General features: G+C 51.3%; 1 protein-coding gene across 2 annotated transcripts; it reads right to left on the reverse strand.

Annotated features, from left to right (window-relative positions):
• Window positions 1–2241: 2241 nt before the first annotated feature.
• POPDC2 (popeye domain containing 2) lies at window positions 2242–13985 on the reverse strand. Of its 2 annotated transcripts, none has more exons than XM_052793995.1 (4): window positions 12744–13985; window positions 10190–10298; window positions 6699–7059; window positions 2242–2695 (listed from the first exon to the last, which is right to left on the reverse strand). In XM_052793995.1, exons 1-4 carry the CDS (start codon window positions 13286–13288, stop codon window positions 2610–2612), a joined length of 1101 nt encoding a protein of 366 aa, XP_052649955.1. In that variant the 5' UTR covers window positions 13289–13985; the 3' UTR covers window positions 2242–2609. The 2 variants fall into 2 exon arrangements, with proteins under 2 accessions (XP_052649955.1, XP_052649954.1); XM_052793994.1 differs by having other exon boundaries at window positions 6561–7059; window positions 12744–13984.
• Window positions 13986–14672: the final 687 nt, after the last annotated feature.

Below are 14672 nucleotides of genomic sequence, written 5' to 3' on the forward strand. Positions count from 1 at the left end.
GGTGAGAGGTATTATTTTTCCTCAGCAAGGGGAAACAGTGTGGTTCAGGGTTGGCACAGGAAGGAGTCATTCTTAGCCAACACTCCAATGGGAAACTCAGTAGTCCCATCTACAAGACACTTTCAGAGTGAGACCCTATTGATTTCATGTTAGCGGTCCTGCTAAGTAATCAGAATGGATCTCCTTCCCTAACAGGCCTGGAGTAGTTCTTCTGGCTGTTGGCTTGTTCTCTTTGAAGCTCACATGAAGTGAAACAGACACCAGGAGCATGGCAGTGCTTTTGCATCCGATTTTGCACTGCTTTGACCAACTGCCCAGAATAGAAGGTAATAGGAGGAGGACAGAGCATCGTAGCTACAGGCCCACCTAACACAACTTAGTCCCAGAAACTCAGCACAGCCTTTCAGACCTGAAAGAGTAGCCGAGGTCTGGAAAGAATTGGTGAAAGATTACAATATGAGACGCATGTACATAGAAACAGCCCTCACCCGTCCACACCTTTTCCACCACCTTGATGCATATACAAATTAAAGAGGAGACGAGTCTTTCATCACTTCTGCCCGCAAATCACATCTTCTGTAGACCATTTTCTCTGGTTCCCTGGACTGGCTTCACTGGGTGATGGAGAAGTGCACCAGGAACACCACGGTCAGGAGAGAGGGACATGCTAAAGGCATTTCTGCCATGAAGAAGCATCAGTCATTTGGCATGACCTGTCACTAGTTCTCCACTAGACAGTGTCACTGCAGAGTTAGCTCCTGCTTTCAGCTCACATCCAAGCTTTCGGGCTCTGCCGTGTGGCTCTTTGGAAGGCCAGCTAACAAACACCATCTCCAACATACACTCAAGAGGGGCTTAGAGGTGGGCTCCAACAACCGGACAAAGATCCAGGTTAGTTGGTGCCATGACTGAAGAGTTTCCAGGGAGCTTCTTGGTGAAGACTGGAATATAACCTCAGCAGGCACCTGTGAAGGGCAGTGTGTAATTCAGCCCAGCCCCGTCCACTACTTCAGGCAGGCATATAAAACACCGTGACAGATGGATGCAGTTTCATTGTGTATTTTGGTTCCCTTGCAGAAGGGACCCCAGCAGCTCTTGTGTTAATTTGCTGGACATATTTCCTACCTGTGAAGGGCAATGGGGTCAGGCTTAAGCAAGAATGCAGCCACAGAACACGGTGACAACCATTAGCAGGATGATCCCCAGGCCTGGGGCAGCCCCGTTCTCCTGCCCTGGGGTGAGAGCAAAGGCAAGCAGAGCGAGGAGCTGTGTACGCCATGGATCCCACATACTCACCACTTCAGAGGCCTCTCCAGAACTCAGCAACGGTGCCAGATCCCGAGGGCATAGATCTCGCCCAGCTGAGACTTGAAAGACATGCCAAACTGGCCTCTGGGCCACAGCCCCTGTGAGCAGCACAGGGCAGGTAGGGCTGCCTCCAGCAGCCCAGGGCTGACACAAAGCCAGCCCCACACGCAGAACGGCCGTTCCCCTGTATGTCTGTGCCAAGAGTCACTGAAGAACGCCCTGCCCTGTGTGTGCTGATAAGGGACTGATGCTCCTCACTCCTTCCCTGGATATCTGCCCTGGAGAGGCTCCTATCCCCGCCGCCCAGCTTGGTTGCACCGGGCTCTGTGGGACAGAGGATTCCTCCACCGGTACTGCCCTCTCCAGTTCCCTGACAGAGGAAATGGCTTGGGAAGCTCGTCAGCCAAAGCCTGTTGCAGCTGAACTTGGAAGAGGCCTTCTACCTCCACACTATTTTCATCTAAGATATTGCACTTCTTCCTACCAGTGGCTGCTCTCCCCAGAGATGTTTTGTATTCACTCATTTCTTCACTCAGTGTGTGCACCCTGAGGTCATTCCCCATTGAGCACCAAAAAAAAAAAAAAAGGGTTCAGGCTCTCCTTCTTGCCCATACCTGCCCTCAGTCCCAATTCCTCCTCTTTCTTATTCCAAAAGAATCAACTGAAACAACTGAGCTTTCACCAGAAGTTGGTAACTTCTTTGAGAAGTGGTGGTTGTCATAAATGAGAAATCCTAACCCCGGGAAAAGTAATTTCTGGTCTCACTAGAGTGGATGCCCAGTGAGAAGCATGATATCAAATCTCCATATCATGCTCTCCATTGCAAGCCCATTGCCAAAGCCATCAGGCAGCCCATTTTCCCCTGTCCTTTCCCCCCCATGCCTTCAGATCACCTCAAGCCTTTCAAACCCTCTCCAAATCCTCAAACACCAGTAGTTTCATCTCTGACTTTAATGGAAATCATTAAATCAAAGGGAACACAGATCCGCGAGCAGGCTGGTATCGCTTGCAGCGATATTGGTGTACCTTGGTATCAGAGCTGCCAACACACCTCAGGGAGGCAGGACTAGAAAACAAACCGTGGAAGCACACTGGGGCAGGCAGGTCTGGTGAACAACCATGGGGTGGGAGGTGCTGGAGTGTCACACTGCAGTCTCACGCGTGTGCTTCACGTGCTCCTGGGTGTACACGTCTGCAGGCAGACGTCTCAGTGCGTGCTAAAGAGTGTCTCTCTGGTCAGAAACCTGTGTGAGCATACGTTCCCTTGGAGGGGCTTCGGGAGCAAAACAGCCTGTTGTTCCCTAGAGTTCAGGGGTCTGAGTAGGAGCCAGAGGGGCTCGTCCTTTGCGGAGAGGGTGGGGAGAACTCCGGAGAGGGTTTCCAGAGGCTGCAGAAGGAAAGCAGAGGAGGAAGGAGGAAAAGGGGGGGGGGGGGGGCGTCAGGGGGGAGAGAAAGAAAGAGAGCACCATTATTATCAGAGGAATAAATCTTGCTTCCAAACTTTTCCAAGACACTAACCTCATGGAGCCCACCGTTACCTGTCCTTCTCCCTCCCCTCCTAAATTAGCATGCAAAACTATGTAATTCTTCAACATGTGATAAATCAGAAAATGGGGTTATGCAGCCATCCTGAGACAGCAAAACCAAACCCCTCCAAAGCACCTTCTGTGATATTGTTGAAACAGACGCCACTGCTCCTTTGATGTTGCTCTCAAAGCAGGTGTAAAACAATTCCTACTAACTTAGATACCAAGCTACAGGCCATCAAGCATCCATCCATCCACCTCACCCACCAAAGAGAAAGCCATCCCCAAGATGTAACAGTACAAAACTAGGCAGCAACAGCTCCACATTTTACAAGCACTTGATAGCAACAAACTAGAACAAATGCGATATGAAAAGGTGAAAAAGCAGGTGGCTTTTAGTTGTTTGAATTTTCATGCAAGGAATAAAGTTTAGTTTGCTGTGGAGCGCTGAGCTATATACAGCAGTACACTGTTAAAGCAAGCTTTGAACATAACCTTTGAATCTGCCTCTTAAACAGGCAGCCTGTAAGTTATTGAAATATCTCTCATCCTCAGAGAAAGAATGTGCTCATCAATGGGATATCACGATCTGTCTTGCTCGTGAGCAGACTAGAAACTCTTTCAAGGAACTCGATGATAAGAATAGTGGGCCGATATATCTCCCAGGAATATTTTATTCTGCATGATTTTTGCAGCACTTTGGGCATTCAAGAGTTGCCCTCCTGCACTGTGGTATTGCAAGGTGGCTGTTGTAGTGACAGAAAATGAAAAGATATGTGATCCATAGAAGCACTTCAGCACGGGGAATTTAGAGAGCTGGAAGGTGATTATTGAGGTTGCAAGTTGCTGGGGAAGGAGACAAGAACACAGACCAGGGGAAAGCCCCAGGGGAGCTCTGACCTCTGGGACCGCACCTATTGCTTACTTCGAACAATGACACTGCAGGGAATATCCCTGTTTATTATGGATGTTTTCACCAGTTCCAAGGGAAAAGTTATGAAAGTGCTTTCCTTGGGCCACGGCAGACCTGCTCAGATCATCCGCTAAGCTCTGACAAGTGCCTGGCCAGAAGGGAAAACTGCAGCCCCTCTGTATCACTAATTTTTGTGGTTAGGTGCTCAAGTCGCTGTGGAATACTGTCTGGATGTGACAATTGCTGTTGTGCTGCTGCGGTGTGATGTGACTAGGATACCCAAGTGGTGAGCAGAGTAACAAGGAAGCACTCGTTCCACTGTTATGAACACACTAAACAAAGTTTGTTTTCCTTGTCTAATTACCTTAGAAATTAAAATACCACACTGGCTATTGTCTCCAGACTGACAAACAAGGAAGATCATCCTCCTCTCCCACCCCAAATACCAACCTCTGAAACATTTGGGCTTTTATCGCAGGTCTCTACTGCAAGTATCAGCATACCTTGACACTGCCTCATTCACAAGATCTAGAAAGACAAAAGCTTCCAGCTTCCAACATTTTCTAAAAGGATTGTGTGAAAGAAAGAAGAGCTTTGTGCTGTGTTGCACAAGCTTTCCCCAACACACACATACACACACACCTCTCGTGTGTATGTTCCACAATATTGACTCATTACCAAAAATGGGTGGAAACAATTCAAAAAAAGCTACGGTGTTCCTTGCCTCCTTCCTTTTTTAATTGCATTTGAAATTCTGATTTTATTGAGCTTGATCAACAAGGAGAATTCTGCCAATGACCTGAGAATGGATATCCTTCTGCCGAGAAGACAAAATACAAGCAAAGCATAGACAAAGTGACTTCACCACGTTTATAACACTATCTGCATTCATTCAGACATGCCTGACTGTTGGGAGGATGGCTGTCTCATAAGTGATTCAGTGTTCCTGCCTCTCCAAGTAAGGACTGAAAAAGCTGCAGATTCATATCTCCAGCAGTCTACCAGCAAAATGAGGAACTTCACATTCCTAGGACTTCTAAGCTAGAAAACAAATGAGGATTTTTTTTTTCTTTTTCTCTCTGTGCCTCCTTTTTAAAACAAAAAACCAACCAACCAACCAAAAACAACTAAGCAAACCTCTTGATGACTTTTTATCTGATTCAAGCAAAACCAAATATACTTGTTCCTTCCCTGGCCAGTTTCTTCATATCCCAGATTTTAAATTTGGAAGCGTGGAAGCAGTACAGGAATAGGCACATGACTCAACTCAAAGCAGAACTGTATGAAACAGGAAAATCTTTCAAAAACTAAGAACAGCACCTGGATGAATCAGCAAAAAAGGCCTTTTCTACCAGATGCATACTGCAAATAGCAAGTGCTGTCTGACCAGACAGCCTTCCCACGTAGAGCACCAAGGAGGGACAGTCCCTTTGCCGTCATGGCGGTGAGGCTTGTGCACAAGCACTGCAGGGGAGGGAAGATTACTGCAGACTTGTCAGGGCTCATGGCAGGAGTGTGTCCTGCTTCATGCTCCCTGCCAGTGAGTCCACAGCCCAAGCATTTACAGCCCAGAAGTAGACCCAAGCGGGCGCAGGGAAAACCAGGATGCGATGGTGCACCGTGTTCAAGGATGCCTGCTGGAAAATGGTCTCCCCAGCCGCAGCCCAGCCCTGCAACTTTCTCCCTGCCACGCAGACCCAACTGGGACACACGCAGTGGTCCCTTCTAGGACAGAATTCCCAGTCCCAGGCTTGGTGTCTGGCAGCTGGATGCCAGAAAGCAGCTATTATGGGGCAGCAGCAGGAATGCACATTTCGGGGTCTGCAGCTGGCGTGCAGCAGCTGGCGTGCAGCAGCTGGCTAAAAGGAGCTCAGTGTGGAATTTCTCTCTTGGCCACTCGGATCTGAATTTCAAGCACGAGCCACCCTCCTGTCTATTTCTGTTTGCGTGCATCACTCCTCTGCCCCAACATCCACCAGGCCCGGGAATTTTTCCCTTGCAGAGTAAGGAGTTGGCATTTTGGAAGAGAGCATCTCATTCCCACTCACTGGAAAGCAGAGTTTGGGGCATGTTAAAACAATATTTAGCCTGTTCGGTCCACCCAGGGTGATTGGAGGCAAGAGCTATACCACACAGGGCAGTCTTTTCAATACCTTACTGATTTGGCTGAGACAAAGCTCAGCAGAAACAAGGAGAACAGAACAAATGCTGGGATGAGCTGTGGTGGGCAGGGGGGAGGAAGGACTCTGAGCTTTCTCCCCCTGCCCAGACTGAGCACTTGCAGGGTGTAGAGCAACTCCTCGCTATCAATCCTCTGTAAACGCTGGAACCGTTTCTATCCCTGTCAGCATCTCCGGGGTTGTCTGCTCTCTCACCTGCAGACATCTTTCTCAGCTCAGTACTGGAACGTCTCCAGGCACAGCTCTACCTCATGGCGAGCCGGGTCGAGCCCTGTGGGGTCTCTGCGGGCACTCACGTACCACCCACCAGCCTGGACACCATTTCAGTGGCTCTGCATCTCCCGAGGGATGGAGAGAGGACAGGGCAGGGAAGAACTTTCTACGGCCAGGTTACCAGCCCTTCCACCCCATGGCGTGGCTGGCGCCTGGAGTGAAGCCTCTACCCTGCTGCTTTTCCTTAAGAAAATCATGACAGCTCGAGCCCACCTCCCAGGATTCCTTTGGGCAGCAGGCAAAAAAAAAACGCTGCGGAGGAGCAAACCCACGGCAAACGAGGGCGAGAAGCTGGGGGCCGCCGCTCTACCCAGGCAGTCGCATCACGGGAAGGACTTGCTTCCACACGCGGGTACTTACGCGGGGGTCCCACACAGGGTGAGGCGTGCCCGTGCCAGGAATGCCCTCACTTCATATACTCCCCTTCGCTCACATAGTCCATAAAAGACCCCGGCAACTCAGCAAAATCTTCCAAGACAAGACTGGTGGAGTCCTCACCCAGCAGGTCACTGTCGGGCCGGGATGCCCGGGGTCGCGGAGCCGGTGGCGGCGGTGGCGGCGGAGGGGGCTCAGAGGCACCAGCCTGGCCGGAGGCAGGCGACGGCTCCTCGCAGTCCTCCGACTCCCCCTCGGAGGAGGCTGGCCCGAGGACGTGGTAGAGACTGGGCAAGCGGATGTCGAAGCGAAGGCCGAACTTGGCGAAGAGCTTCTCGTTGAGGGAGTAGAGCTTCTCCGAGATGTCGTAGCCCAGGTGGGAGGAGAAGAGCCGGGCAACGTAGCGGTCCTTCCTCAGGAGGAGATACAGCTTCTTCCTCGGCCAGGTGATGAAGCTGCAGTCGGTCTCGGCTGTCAGCGTGACCTGTGGGGCAGGGAGGGAGCGGAGTGAGTCCCACCACCTGGGCAGGGGTCACCCGCCTTGGGGCTGCGTGCTTCTCTCCAGTGAAGGCCCCCAGCCCCTTTGATACCTGCTCTCCTTGGGAGACGGCGGGGCTGGAGAGCCAGATTGTCCAAGCTGAACGATCGGATAAATCCTTACCCACCTTATTCTTCCTCTCCCCAAGGAGCCGGAGACCAGGTTTTCCTATGCAATTAGTGGCATGCCCTTGCTTAAGCGAGCCACATGGCTGGCTGGCTACGTTTCACCCTCTCGCTTTCAGATGCTGCTGCCTCCGAGAAAGCCCTGGGTGCACGAAGGGCCACCTGGAAGACTTGCCTGGTCACCCTGTGCCGGAGGGACATCCTCTCTCGCCAGCTCTGCTGGGGCCTGTAGGGCTGAATGGCCTTGAAGGACATGCGGCACAGCTCAGCGAGGAAGGAAGTAAAAGGGTTTTACTGTGTTTGTGTGTAGGTAGGGAACTCACTTGAGGTTTTATTGGGTTGACTTTAGAGAACATTTTGTTTTGCTCTGGGTTTTGCCAATGCAAACAGAGGCATTTTTTCCCCCTCGCTGTAAGACTAGACTACTACTATTAAAAACCATTATATAACACATGAGTGTATATTGTAATATATAAATATAATAATAATGAAAAAAGATAAGAAACACAGGAAGGGTCAAACTGCCTTGGGCCAAAGAAGAACATCCGAGTGTAATGGAGACACTGGCATGTGAACAAGTGCCAGAGCCAAAATATCCCGGGGGCTCCCTTTCACTCTATATCCAGGGGTCTCCTTGGCCAGCCACCATGGCAGAGGGCCACTGGGAAGCTTAACATGGCTTGGCTGCATGTGTGTGTCCTTGGGTTTGATATTTAATGCCACTGCCATGCAAGCAGCTGCCTTACGAAAGAAATACGGGAGATAAAACCTGAGAACTTTCCCAGGCTGAGGCGAGCAAGAGGAAGGGTCACATGGAAATTGAAATGACCTGAATGTCATTGTCCTAACCAACTTCTGGCACAGCGATCGAAAGCCTCCACTTCTCGTGAGGGATTGAGATGTAATAAGAAAACTTGCCTCCTAACCAGGACAGCAGGACAGATTTCACTCATGAATCCCCCCGACACAAGCGCTCCAGCATCGGCAGAGCCCATAATTCAGCCTTCTGGGGGAAAGTGCCAGCCCTGAAACCCAACTCCTTCAGGCTCTGGGAGCCAGCAGTCCCATGGGACACAGCCAAAGCTGAAAGCTCAAGGAAACCATCTCTCCATGTAGACCGAGTTGCACTTCTGCCATTGTTTGGCAGGCTCAAGATTGAAACCGCTCAATCCAGAGAGCCATGGGGAAAACTTGGGCAAGAAAAACCTTCCATGCCCTCCTCCAGCAAAGACCCGGAGTCAAAACATGCACTTTTTAAACTAAATGATTGTGATGCTAGGGGTAAGTCTGAGATATGCCACAGAGTTTTATTAACTACTCAGGTAAGAAAGACTAGTGGGTTAAACAGCTGCCAAAAGCAGCACATCACCATGGCTAAGCACGGCCATCAAGAGTAATGTCCTGCCAGGAACATGGACTGGTCAAGTCTCACCTGCTGAATGCTGGTCTCACACAGGCTGCTACTTCTTCGTGCTCCTCAGTAAGCAGACGCGGGTTTTAGGCTTTTGCAGCACCTGGTTGCAGCCTTTCCCCACCTAGGACTCTACCTGCCCATCCTGGTGCCGGGCACAGCCGACCTCCCCGACCAGCCCTGTATCGCAGAGCAGGAGAGGGGCCAAGAGCGTGGTGCTGGCAGGGCTGGTGCAGCCTGGCACCAGCTTGCTCCCGAGCTGTCCCACGCATCACAGATAAAGACACTCAGGAGGTCTGGGAACATTCAGTTCCACAGAAATTAGCTCAGAAAACGCTGCAGATTGTCTTTGCAGGTTGCGTGCCATCCAGACGGCCATTTCCCTGCCGGGAGCACCGGGCAGCCACCGTTCTCTCTGCTGGACTCTTAGGCAAATATGGTCCAGGATTGAAGCCCTGTGCAAAACACAAGATACCCCCACCCTTAGCACAGCCATGCTGCTGTTGCCCTCTCTACCCCGTTATCTTGGCCCGACATCCCTATTTCTGCTCACAAGCTGTAGCCCGGTGCCACAGTCACACAGTCCACCAACTCCTGCAACTAATCCTCTTGCAAGACCGTAATCACTGGCGGTAGCATGGATTTCAGGAGCGACCGCCGTGACCCTTTCACACATGGGCCCAATTCAGACCTGAGGAAAGCAGATTCGGAGAGCTGCCCTGGTTTAACCAAGTCTGAATGTGGCTGCCCTCGTGAGAAAGCAGCATCATTCCCTCATGACTGTCCCATGCTCCCAACGGATTAGCAAAATCCCTCCTCATATGCCCTAACTGACATATCCTAGATTGACATCCTGACAGGGATCAGCCTGTCCTGGGATGTGAGTTAAAGGCAGAGAGATGTGGGCTTAAGTAATCTCCTCCAGAAGGAAAGCCAAACAAATACCATGGGGTGTTGACAGCAAGAGCAAAATCCTTTCTGTTGCTGCAAATAAGAATTGGTCTGGCCTCTCAGCAAGGGATTCTTCTGCTCAGAAAGAACCATATTCGGGTGTGAATCATCCTTTCTGCTTCTCCACCCCAAACACATCACCATCAGAAGCTTCTGTGAGGAACAGGATGTTTATGGATCTACATCACTGCTGCATATTGCCGTGGCTGCCATCCTGATGCTGGAACGATGCACCCTGCTAGCAGCGTGCAGGGCAAATGCACCAACACAGGTACTAGGGAATGCTGTAATGGAAGAGAGCCAGCAATCCGATACCTCGTCTCCCTGCTAAACTGGAAGGAGCTCCACGTTCTACTCTCCCTGCTGTCAGCTGATAGTAGGAGCACACACTGAGGTCTTCAAAGGAAGGTAGAAAAAAGATAACACAGCTGATCGCACTATCCTGTGCTGGTTAAACCACGACGAAGGGGAGGAAAGTATTCCTGGTTAGCTTTGAATGGCATAATGAGCTCCCTCCGTCCCCTTCTCAGACATGCAACAAAGCAGCAAGGAGCGAAGCTGGGCTGCTGCGGCGGCTGTGCGGGGTTACCTGGAAAGTTCCTTCCTCGGAGGGTCGCAGCGACTCCCATTCTGGAGAGTCCAGGAACTGATACGGAAAGATGTAGTGAAGGAACTGTCCGTCCTGGCTCACTCGGACCCTGCAGAGAGGACAGGCAAGGCGCACAGGCTTAGGCCACAAAACAGACGTCACACGAACCTGATCAGCTCACACCATGTGCAGGCAGCTGCTCCCACCAGGGAGGAAAGGACTTCTCATCTCACGCACGTGTCTCATACCCTCTCCAGGACAGCTGCAGATGCTCCAGTCTATGGGGCCATCCCTCCTTTCTCTGTGGGAAACGATATTTGCTGCCACTTCCCAAATTCCATCTGTTTTCTGTTTCCTGCTACAAAGCCAGCCCCCACAGGTGCAATGCTTGGTCCTGAACCAGGACTTCTCAGCCCTCAAGACTGCTGCTGCTTTTCAGGTACTTCTAAGCCAGCCTGTGGCTCTTTGTACTTGCATCTTCTTCCTGTCCCCAGGGTTGCATGAGGGCATTCCCTGCCTCGATGCTGGGAAGCTCTTACACCCAGAAACCCCCAAAATTGCATTGGCCGTCATTCCAGACACATCATGCTGCGAGCTCATTGTTTGCTGCACATTACCATTCAATCTCTCTTGGCTTCCCAAGTATCCCTTTCTCCTACTTTTGCTACAATTGCCTACCAATGTCAAGGTCGAACTTGCACCCAGCTCTGCTGCGGGAGCAGAGAAAGAGAGCTGCACAGGCCTGGGGCAACGGCAGGGCACTCGGGAGCTCTGTTTGTAGCTCTGCACCACCAGATTTGGGGCCTCTTGCCTCCCTGTCGCCATGTTCCCCTGTTGTACGATGCAGAAAGGCAATTCTTGCTTTCAGGAGTTACAAGGCTCGGTTCACTGTTGGCTTCCAGTCAGCTGGGAATGCTGCCTGGAAGGGTCAGAGATCGCAAGACAGGTTTCCCGATCCAGGCACATTCTGCATTTCTAAGCTTCCCTTGTCTTGCTACTGTTCAGTTTAAGAGGGGACACCATAATAGTAGCAATGCTCTGTTGGCTCAGCAAGGACCTCACGAGGCAATAGAGTGGGTACCGGGAAATGCAAATCCAATCCCATCTCCACGGAGCATCCTCAATCAGCCAAGATGCATACTTGCCACTGCAAAAGAGAGCAGAACTACCCCACCAGCACTGTCTTACAGTCCACTGCAGCACTTTCATGCCCACAGAGCAGCAGCAGATTATCCAGTGCAGGGCAAGACAGCACAGACTCTTTCCCACTAACATTTTTTGCAGATATGGTAAACTTCGGAGCAAGCTGCTCAGCATGGACATCTGGTAAGGGGAGACACCTAATAGAAACACACGTACCCAGTTTCCTCCGAGTGCTTTGCCATTCAGCACTGGTCAGTGGTCCCAGGATGCCCTTAACACATCCTAGAAAAGGGACAAACACCAAAAAAAAAGGAAGGCTTCCTTCTTTACAGCCCCCCCTCACCTTCACCAGAGAGAATGGACCGCTGCAATAAAACATGAGCCCCAGGTGATGCTGGGTTTGTCTTCCCAAAGGAAAATCCCTGTGAGACACACCTCTTACAGCTCACCCCTGCTCCCATTTACAGATCTTCTTCCTTTCCCACTCTCACTTGGCGTTATTGCCAAGTGCATGGCAGCAGCTGGGAAGCCAATATCATTACTATTTTGCATTTGGATTTTGCAAATCGTTACAAGATATGTTCATAGAGACATGCCACAGGATCTCAGGTGAACAAATAACAGTACTTCATCAGCACAGTTCACTCAATAATCAAATCTCCAGTAAATGAACAGCAAATGTGCATGGCTTGCCAGGGAATCAGCTGTGACTATCTAGAGGTCCCTGAGGTCCTCCTTGATGGTCCAGAGGAAGGAACATCATGAATGCACGACAGCACAGGGAAAGAAAGAGGCCTGATGAGGCGGGATCCACCACAGGAGAGCGCTCTCTTTTTTGACGAAATGACCCTCAAAGTGAAAAATTTCAGAGCCCTGAGGGTCAAGGCATTGGGAACAGGGGTGGAACCTCTCCCTGAATCCCACTGCTGGCCTGGGGGAGCAGGCGAACTGAGGACTCTGCGTAGTCAGTGCACATCCACTCACAACACAGAGGTGTGTCTGGTACCCCCAGAGACCACAAGTCCGGACGCACTGCCTTCCTGCCTTGAGAAACACTCTCTCACAGCCAGTCTGCTCCCATCAGAAATAAGATCATTTTAAAATGACAGAGAAAGAGGTAAGGATTCCCCAACAATATCACAGGCAAGGCTGAGCTGGGCTGGCTGCTTCACTGCACATAGCTTGATTCTGCAAACCGTTCCCCGAAATAGTCTAGTTCAGAAAAACAAAAGAAAACAAAAACAACCCCCAAAAGCAAATTACCCCCCTCCCCAACAAACAGATGCATATCTCAAAGCCCTTTCAGAGGAAGGAAACAATCCTCACCCCAGTTTCTACGGGGGGTGAAAATACAACAGTAAGCCACAGCGCTTTGCTGTCAGCCGTTGCTCAGAAACAGGAGAGCCTTTACCTGCCAGACAGCAGCAACGAGAGGCGGTCAATGGGCGTCTTGCCCTCCACCGCGTAATTCTGGTCTCTGACTAGCGACTGGACTTGCTCTTCGCAGCACTTCACGATTTCTTTGTAGACTTCCAGGGGCACCTGCAAGGGCAGGTACATGGTCTTGTAGAGGAGGTCAAACTCTTCTGGGATGGTGTCTCTGCGGAGCCGGTAAGCCAGGTGAGCCAGCTGAAGCAAGCAGGCGAAGACGAGCAGCATGTTCCAGACGAAGATATCCAGCCCGCAGGCGCTCAGCCAGCCCCACAGAGCATAGCAGAAGTAGCCCGGGGCCAGGAGGCCAAAGATATAGAGGGACCCAAAGATGCCGCTTCCCCCCATGTAACCCAGGAGGATGATGCAGCTGGCCAGCTGGTAGGCTGCTCCCTCCATAATCTCCTTCCAGGCATCGCACACCGGAGGCTGGAGAACAGCCTGGTCCCAAGAGAGGCTGCTTGCGCTCATCCTTCCCCACTCCCCACCCTCCCTGGCCGTCCTGCGCTCAAAATGAATTGTCATACACAAAGGGTGCTGCAAGGGTCTGAAACCAGAGCTGCTGGGTAGCTGTTCCTCCTCCTCCTCCTCCTCTTGAGCGCCGGCCGGTCCCACAGCAGCGCGCTTCAGAGCGACATGTTAAAGTGCTGCTGAACGTTTTTGCACCCGAAAAATCCCCAAAAGGCTTGTTTCTCCTCTTTGTGGCTCACAAACCGTCGGCTGGCCCCCTCCTTAGCCACACCAGTGAGAAAAGGAGCTGGCAAATACGAGGCCAAAAGAGCTCAGTCAAAGAAAGAGTAGAGGCCATTAGCTGGAAAACTTGCAGACAGGACAGAGATCTCGTCGCACTGCCTCTCTCGCCGGCCCTCCGGCAAATGGAAATAGCGACCGCGAGAGAGCAGCGGAGGGAGCTGGTGTTGAGTGTGGAATGTGTATCACTTGGCAGTGGAAACGAGAGAGACCCCAAAGGGATAACCATGTTTGGAATTGAAATCCAAGGAGCAAAAGCAGCGAGGAGAACAGAGAGCAAGCACGCACCCGCTACTTAACATAACTCGGGCGCCCAGATAAGCACAGCGCAGCACGAGGAGGGGAAAGGAAAGGGGAAAACAACCAGCTTATCGCAGCCAGCTCCAGCCACACGTGGGGCTCCGCACCACTCTGCGCTCCTGCAAGAGAGCGACTTTCACCCAGCACAAAAAAGGAAAAAGGTCACCCCCTTCTCCCGCTGTGGCTTGTAGCAGCGGCAGGGACTTACCAGAGCCTCTGGAAAGGAGAGAGAGATGGAGAAATGCTTTCCAGGCACCGCAGCACAGCCTCCCCTTGCTCCAGGGAGCTCCATCTCGTGGGGTGTTTTAGACCAAGCGGCACGAGGTAAAGCTCTGCACGGGCAGACAGTTGTGACTGCAAGGGATAAAGCTAGAGTAAATGAGGTGTTGGGACACAGCTTCATCTATCACGAAGAGGAGACTATCCTGCCTAAAACTTTGGGAGCGTAACACTTGGAAGTGTATTTTGCGGGGAAACCCTAGTTGAGGGAGGATTCTCTCATCCCACAGAGAACAGGCTCTGTTGGGAGGCATCCTTGGGAAACGCCATCTCACATTTTCATTTCTTTATAGCTATTTGGAACCCCTCAGACCTTCATTTAGCATGAAGAGGAAAGCGAACACTTTCCACTCAGGTAACCCGGGTCACAGACACGAGAGGGGCCCTCCAAGTTCAGTCCTCCGTGGTCATCCACAGAAAAGATGAATAAATGCAATTTCTCCCCTGCTTCAAGTAACACGTTATCAGTCACACAGGCAGGATCTGCCCCACTGCCAGGAAGCAGTTACATTTCAGGCATTGACGCAACCCACGCAGTCAGTCAACAGTATGAAGTCAGCCTGCATGGGTCAGTGGAGTA

Source organism: Harpia harpyja, chromosome 8 (genome assembly GCF_026419915.1).
Source record: "Harpia harpyja isolate bHarHar1 chromosome 8, bHarHar1 primary haplotype, whole genome shotgun sequence".
Classification (NCBI taxonomy): Eukaryota; Metazoa; Chordata; class Aves; order Accipitriformes; family Accipitridae; genus Harpia; species Harpia harpyja.

Coding starts and splice junctions, on each gene's coding strand:
- POPDC2 (XM_052793994.1), bottom strand. CDS start 13,288: ATGACAATTCATTTTGAGCGCAGGACGGCCAGGGAGGGTGGGGAGTGG. Junction 10,299..12,743: donor TCGTTGCTGCTGTCTGGCAG/GTAAAGGCTCTC, acceptor TCCTCTCTGCAG/GGTCCGAGTGAGCCAGGACG. Junction 7,060..10,189: donor CCGAGGAAGGAACTTTCCAG/GTAACCCCGCAC, acceptor CCTGCCCCACAG/GTCACGCTGACAGCCGAGAC.